This window comes from Ruditapes philippinarum, unplaced genomic scaffold, assembly GCF_026571515.1.
Source record: "Ruditapes philippinarum isolate M1 unplaced genomic scaffold, ASM2657151v2 ctg64_1_1_1_1, whole genome shotgun sequence".
NCBI lineage: Eukaryota > Metazoa > Mollusca > Bivalvia > Venerida > Veneridae > Ruditapes > Ruditapes philippinarum.
In genome coordinates this window covers 6,425-14,557 of record NW_026859760.1, presented here as the reverse complement: position 1 = coordinate 14,557, position 8,133 = coordinate 6,425, and the positions used below count along the sequence as shown (strand labels likewise).

The 8,133-nt window shown below is 31.4% G+C and overlaps 1 protein-coding gene across 1 annotated transcript; it reads right to left on the bottom strand.

The window, feature by feature from the left end:
• Window positions 1-251: 251 nt before the first annotated feature.
• LOC132757842 (uncharacterized) lies at window positions 252-6,905 on the bottom strand. The gene is made up of 6 exons (XM_060749286.1): window positions 6,534-6,905; window positions 3,835-3,895; window positions 2,906-3,063; window positions 2,025-2,262; window positions 1,054-1,124; window positions 252-656 (listed from the first exon to the last, which is right to left on the bottom strand). The coding sequence occupies exons 1-6, from the start codon at window positions 6,678-6,680 to the stop codon at window positions 429-431; spliced, it is 903 nt and encodes a 300-aa protein (XP_060605269.1). The 5' UTR covers window positions 6,681-6,905; the 3' UTR covers window positions 252-428.
• Window positions 6,906-8,133: the final 1,228 nt, after the last annotated feature.

Below are 8,133 nucleotides of genomic sequence, written 5' to 3'. Positions count from 1 at the left end.
GACAAATATTATTCTTATACAACGATGAACGATTCTAGGAAAATGTTGTACGTTTCTAGGGCGACGATGTACGATTCTAGGACAATTATGTACGATTCTAGGACAATGTTGTACGTTTCTAGGACAATGTTGTACGACTCAAGGACAATGTTGTACTATTCTAGGAGAATGTTGTACGTTTCTAGGACAATGTTGTACGATTCAAGGACAAAATGTTGGACGATTTTTATACAACGATGGACGATTCTTGGACAGCGATTGACGATTCTTGGACGATGAATTTCGCTTTAAACAACAGACAGAACTAATCGGCGCATTTCAAAGCGGCGTGTTCTGCTTTAACATTAATTCATTGTTTGCAATTATAACTCGTACGAAATGCTTGTATTTGAAAAGTAAGTTTTTTTTTCTATGTACAATATGTTATGCTACAAAATAGATTCCATATTGTCTGTTGCACGAAACAGTCCATGGAATGTGAGACACAGACGCTGAAATTGGTTGTCTGGATCTGGTCTCTGCCAGAGCAACTTGGATTTCTTGTCCGTGCGTCTGAAACCCAGCGTCTTCATCAAATAAGGGTACTTGGAGTCCAAATCTTCAATCTGGCATCTGTCGCATTCCTGTATACCGTAGCCTGAACATAAAGCTGCCAGCTGAAAAAAGATAGCACTTAGCATGTTACAATGGTTATATTCCTTTTTTATCTAAAACTGAAGCTGTGTCCATCCATTGTTATTTTTTTGTTAATTTTAACAGCAGATTTACAAATGCCTCGGTATATATAAATATATTACAGCGGCGGGAAAATCGCTGTAATCTTTTTCTGGTATGTTTGCTGACCGGCAAGAATATGTTTATCCCTAAAAGCGGAGACATTAAAACATTCATGATATCTGTAAAATTGAATTCTGTAAATCAGCAATTTTTATTCAAGCTAGCAGTTTTGATTAAAAAAATATATGAAATATCTGAGATTTTACTTACATAATTTGAATATTTTTGTAACTTATCAAAAAAGCTTGAAGTACCAATAATAAAATTACTACTCACTGTATTATTCAAAAATAGTCCTTCTGAGTTTTCAATTCGAGACATCAATTGTAAGTTTGTCCATGTCATATCTGAAAGCCATCCAAACATGTTAATAACATGCAGTAATAAAAATAATGATGATAATAATAATAATAATAATAATAATAATAATAATAATAATAATAATAATAATAATAATAATAATAATAATAATAATGATAATGATAATGGTATTAATAATAATAATAATAAAAAATAATAATAATAATAATGATAATAATAAATACAACTATAATAAGATAATATTAATAATGATAATAATTAATGATTAATAATAATAATAATAATAATAATAATAATAATAATAATAATAATAATAATAATAATTTGATGATGATGATGATGATGATGATGGTTGTGTTGGTAGTGATGATGATGATGTTGATGACGGTGGTGATGGTGATGATGGTGATTGTGCTCAGGGCGGTGATGATGGTGATGGTTATGGTGGTTGTGATGATGATAGTAATGATGGTGATGGCGATGATGATGATGGTGGTCGTGGTGGCGATGATGATGACAATTGTCGTGGTAGTGGCAGCCATGATGCTGATGATGTTTGTGGTGGCGGTTATAATGATTACTAATAATTGTGGTGGTGGCGATGATGATAATGGTGGTGTTGGGTGGATTGTGATGAAATGGGATAATGACAATATCTTAATTATGAATAAATACAAACCATACGGTGCAAATGAAACATCTTAATTTCTGAACAACAAACAAAAACATTTTAATACTAAATGCCGTAAAGTGTCCATAGATAAATGTCAGGTGTTTTGAAGTTGTAAAACAAAATGTCAGAAAAGTATTTATTTTCTTCTTAAATTATGCACTAAAATTCAGTCCTGAAAATACAAGCTGCTCGTAAAAAGTCCATTCAGAAAGGACTTCCTATACATTTGCTTTAATAAGTCATCATCCCATACCTAACATAGCTTTTATCAGATGACAAAATCCCGTTAAAGCATTCGTTTCCGTTTTCTTCCCAACCGTGACGTCAACGTGCTCTATATGACGGACGGAATCTGGTGACGTAAGTTCAAAGTTTAAACCTTCCATAACCGTCATCCAGTCTGGACAGGTAAGACATTTTGGATCAGGATTGTTTCCTATTTGAACAGTTTCGCCAAAACCTTTCTCTGTCGCCGTAATGCCATTTGTTACCTATATATACATTTTTTAAAATCAAGTGAATATATCAGTATAAATATAAATCATCTTCCGTTAGGCGGCCGTCGTACATATTATTACACGACTTGTTGAGTTTTCTTGCCCGGTTTTGCGTCGCGCAAACACAGTACAGATCATATGACGACTTTCCAGTTCTACTGGTGGAGGAAGAATCTCGGTGCACTATTTCTGGCACGAACGGGCACCTGAGTAGAACCACCGAGGTTCCATAAGCTAGCTGAGTAGATTCATCGCTTGAAATATATCTCGGGAGTCGAACCCGCAGCGGTGAGGGGCAAGTGGTTGGAAGTCAACGACCTTAACCACTCAGCCACGGATGCCAAAACTTTCTGAATAGCAAAATATTAAATTATAATAATAATCGTACATATTTTAATTTTTGTACCACTCCAACTTCTAGCAAAGGTATCAAATGAAATTGAGTACATTTATCGGTTATTTGAAGACCTGCGATCCGATGTACACTGTATATGAAATCATTTTAGTACATGAAAATTTAATTGAATTTTGAATTTAAGAAATTTAAGAATTTAAGATGGATACAGATTATTGCCAGTATATAGAAAAGTGCGTGGTCAGAAAATAAAATATCGTCAAATCGTAACTGTACTCGTACATTTGAATGAAGAAATGTCAAACATTTACGGGTTGACGCCTCCGACTTGCATTCTTTAAGGATGTAGAAAAGACCTTTGCGCCACCTAGCGTCTGGTGCCGTGTTCTGTAGCAACTGATTTATGTCTTCATGTTGATCCTCCTGATCAAGACGTGCGTCTGTAATGTTAAAACGTCACTATATGGTAGCTGGTTTGTGCCATGTCGTATTTTCAAAGTCGCAACTTTGTCGTACTTTCGCTTCGCGGGACAAAAGGCGAAAACACAATAATACGACAAAGTGATGACTCTTGTATTTTCGTGTTTACGCCTGGTGCCCCGCGCAGCAAAAATACACAAACACGAAAATACAAGTAACTTTCGAGGGATGCGCACAAAGTTGTGACTTTGACGTATTTTCGTGAATCGTCCGGCGCCCCGAGGAGCGAAAGTACAACAAAGTGGTGACTTTGTCGTATTTTTCGTGTTTTCCTCTGGCGCCCCAGAGTGCGAAAATACGACATGACACAAACCAGCCACCATACCACTATGATCATAGTTATATATCAGCTGTTCAAAAATGTGACAATTTACATGTATGATAATATACATTTTTTTAAAATGATTAGTAAACTAAACTAAAATGATAATTGACGACATAAATTTAATAATGACATTCTTTATAAATAATAATTTAATTCTAAAATGACCTACACATTTTCTTTTTTCACCATGCAGATTGTACATGCGCGGAAAAGTAATACATCCGATCGATTTGCATTTTTCTACCAATGTCTTTACTTTGTGTATATGCTAGATTGTGTATGCACATGCGTGAGTAACAGGTATGTGTTTATGCACACAAGCACGTGTGTTCATAATTATTATGTGATGTGGACAATTATTAGGAAGAATAAGAATATTTATATACAAAGATGTACAATTTCATACCTAAGTCAGTTCCCCACGATTCGATTTCCAGCTGTCTAGGATTGTACGTACCCTTTGTACCCTGTGTATATAATGTATATATAAATATATCTTCAGATTAAGGTAACATGGTATTTGTTACTGTAAAATAACTGTTTAAAGACTTGTTAGATTCTTATTACCTGAAATTAGTAGCGCATAATGTGAAATTACTTGTCAAAAAATAAGGAAAATATAAATGAAATAGCATTTGGCTTCTATACAAAACGTCGTTAATCGGTATAATTGTTTTAATTGCCAAAAAACAGCAGAAGGAAAAGATCATTCAGGTTATTGTCTTGCCCAGTGTGTAATTTTTTGGAAACTATAATCGAACATCCGAAATAAAGAAAAAACTTTAGAGAAATAAAGATAAAACCAAACTGGGGGCATAATGGGCTTCAAACTAAAGCATCTTTTAGATATCATAAAACCCATGTTTGAACGTTTTAGAGAATTGTTTTTGAAAAAAAAGTTTCTGAGGCATAATGGGCCTTTATTAGAAATGGCTGTAATATTAGAAAATGATTATGATATCCATAACTAATGAAAATTACATATTGTGTGGCGGATATATGTTCGTTGTAACCGATATCTCGTTAAAACCGATTTCGTTATAAACGGTAAAAACGAAAGGAAAAATAGAAGGGAAAAGGCGGGGACACGGTAGAATGTACGTTATAAGCGGTGCCTCGTTAAAACCGATCTCGTTATATAAATGGAGTAGACTGTTGATAAACGTCATTTTGAAATAGAGCTCTATATCAATAACTGAATGATTCAGCTATATTAAGTATAGGTTGACATTCAATCTATTTACAAACAGAAGAATACTATTATTTATATACATTATACTAGTATAAGCCAGTAAAACGATACCCCCGTCTTTAGAATATCATAATAATAGGCTATCAATCCTGTTATTAATTTTTGAAAAGATTTTTTTATCTTTTTTTTTCACAATCATGTCATGCAGTTTAAAATGAGAGAAGCACCTAAATTAAACCTTTTTTTAAATGTATAATTACGAAATTTTTGGATGTCAGGCCAGTCAAAGTAAAGTTTGTTTATATTCTGATTTCTATGTTTGTTTTGGACATATTTTATCTAGCCAATTTACAAGCATGTATCATTGACATCACAATATATATCTGTATAATATCTATATATATATATATGGATTGGAAAACAAGCATAACACTTATATTAATTTCTATCAAGTCAAAGTAGTGTAAAAACAGACTTGATCTTACTTTAGAACGAACACGGAAAGAATACAACGAAAACAATACAATAATGTAGATGTATATGATATTTGAAAATCAGTCATACACATGTAATTTTTTATATTATACTGCATATATTTGACAAGGGATAAAAAGAGACTCAAAGCATTATACTGTTATATCAAAACCCCTCGCCCCCTCCCAAACCACATAAACTGTAAAGTTTTCAAGCGGTTGAATGTTAAATGTGTTCAAGTAAAGTATCAATATAATAGGTTAGTTTCATTTTTTGACGAAAAATCACTAATCCCCTGTGGATTTTATCAACAGAAACCCATTTTAGTACAACAATTGTACGGTGGCGTAGAGGGGACATCAGAAATATCTGAAGGTCCCTTTATGCCACTGTACAATTGTCAACGGCCACGAAATTCTTTTTATATCAAACGTTAATTCTACATAATTGTAATGATATTATAATAAACGCAACCTGTGTTTATATATCGAAACATGACACTTATTCAAGGATATATAATTGGCCTTCACTATTGTACAAGGAACATATATATTATATATATCAAGGAACATATTTGTATGACAGTGTGTAATCACTCTAATCAGATAAAAACTCCTCCATTGTCCAAACTACTGAGGTATTTACTAGTTATGAACACTAGATAACCAAATGTTTCTGATAACTCGTCAATCATAAATGACATAATAAACGTATATAGACGAAAATGTATCTAGTCGAAAACGTGCCAACGATCGAAGAGAAATAAAACGTAATACATTACATCTAAAATGTGAATTGATATGACCCGGTATGAGTGCTTTACTGTATATTCAGTGAAAAATATTTTACTAAAAATACAATATTATTTGGAGCTTTGAAAAGCAATTATACACTGGTGAAAGTTATAAAATTCAAATTAAACCCTCAAAGGAAATCATATGAAAAAAGAGAAGTCTTTATAAGGCGATTGCTATTTTTTATCAAACATTCAATAATTAAATGAATATTGATCTAGGTGTTTTCTTTTTTAAAACATCGTCGAGTTTTGAATAAGATTATTCCATTATTGGTCATTTTCTTATCTGTATGTATACTAAACGTAGATAAACCGCATAGCACTTTAAGGTACAAGTCTTAGATAAAATTAAAAAAAATTCACTAGTAACGAATATGACAGTTTCAAGAAGAAAAAAAAATGACAATGGAATCATATTGATTTTTATAGCTTATTAAAGATAAACAAGAAAACTTTAAAAGGATATAAACATCAAAGACACAAGAGAAATAAATTATTCCAGGGCTCTAGCCAAGAATTTCTGAACATACGTTTCGAAAAAAAAACCCAGGCAATTGGCTCGGCTTGGAATTTTGACAGCTTAAAGGAAATTTTGAATATTCGAATATTTCAATAAATATTTCAAGAAATATTTGACACTTACAGTGAAAATGTCGGAAATAAAGCCGTCAGCAATGTCCTCGTCTCTAAGATCATCTTCTTCTGTCCCATTTCTATCTTCCACCTCCACGAGACTATCTTTATCAAATGTTTTATCCACTTTTATATCTTCTGAAATGGCCTCAGCCATGTTATGTTATGATATTCCGATGTTATTAAATGTATCGAAGAATAAAATAAATATGAAAATATAAATACTAGCGTATTATTTTTACAATTTCGCAATTTCACTCGTTTTAACTTCAGTTAAAATGTAATTTGATATGGTTGATATAATGATACTATATATATAATGAAACCAATAAAGTACAATGTATTGTTTTTTCCTCTGTCGTTCTCAATCGCAACTGTATATTTCAACTTTTATACATGCACATATTTCTCTGTTTTAAAAAAAAAAATTGAAAAAAAAAATCCCAAATTAGTCACAGATAAGCAGTCTACACATACTGTACATATGAATTAAAGGAGGTCAACTCTTTACAAAATTAGCTGTCTGTTAAAAATAAATGTTCCAAGTCTATACGAGCGTTAGCTAATTTACATGATTGTATTAGGTTTCAACTCTTCAAATACTGATATTTGTTAAAGAGAGGGTAACGTGTGTTAAACAAAATGTTCATAAAGCGTACATTAATGGGAATTGATCTGGTTTTTATTTTTGTACCAGCTTTGAGTTTAAATAAGGTTATTCCATGAATGGTCATTTACCCCCTTCTTCTGTATATATTCTATAAATAGACCAAATCGGGTAGAATTTCCGGACAGTCATATTATAATACTAAATATAAATATAGACACAGACATGGTCATTTTTAAGCGTGGCTTAATTCATACTGTCCTACAAAACTTTGTTGCCACTATATTTTCTTCGCTTTGATGAAATATGTATGTAAAATTTGAATCGACAAACAAATAACTGATGAAAATAATTTATTGATAAATGGGTCAGAGATCAGTCGTGTGTGGATTTGTACACACTTTACATGAAATCAGAAGCCAAAATGGCTTAAATCTGCTTAAGGGGACTTCACTTAGGAGCATTCAGGAAAGAGAAAAGAAAAAAAAGAGGAAAACAAAAAACAGAAAAAAGGTTAAAATTGCAGACTGGGGCTTAATCTGTTTAAGAGAGATCATGAAATTTGGAACAATGTCTTGTTTCAGTTTCCGGAACGATACTCATTGGCGATATAAAGTTGTATCATCTTTTGCATTTTTGCCATGAATAAATTTATAATGATTGAGAATTTTTTTTATCTTTTATTTATTTTTTTTTCATTTAAAAAAAAGAGAGAAAGAAAACACTGAGAGTATTGTATGGAAGACAAAATACCACTTAGTGTTGCTACTTTAATGGCTATAATTTCACATTCAATGTTGTTTTCTTTATGTGATAATTATCTATATAGAATAAGAATTAAAATAATATTTACAATTAAAATGAGTATAATAATAATAATTATGATGATGATGATAATAATAATAATAATAATAATAATAATAATAATAATAATAATAATAATAATAAAATAATAATAATAATAATAATAAAAATAATAATAATGATTATAATAATAATAATA

Bases quoted from the DNA above. Each gene is read 5' to 3' on its own strand.
- LOC132757842 (XM_060749286.1), bottom strand. From the start codon at position 6,680: ATGGCTGAGGCCATTTCAGAAGATATAAAAGTGGATAAAACATTTGAT. The intron at 3,896-6,533 runs GTAAGTGTCAAA...TTATATACACAG, and splicing joins TTATTTCCGACATTTTCACT to GGTACAAAGGGTACGTACAA. The intron at 2,263-2,905 runs GTACGAGTACAG...ATGTATATATAG, and splicing joins TGACATTTCTTCATTCAAAT to GTAACAAATGGCATTACGGC.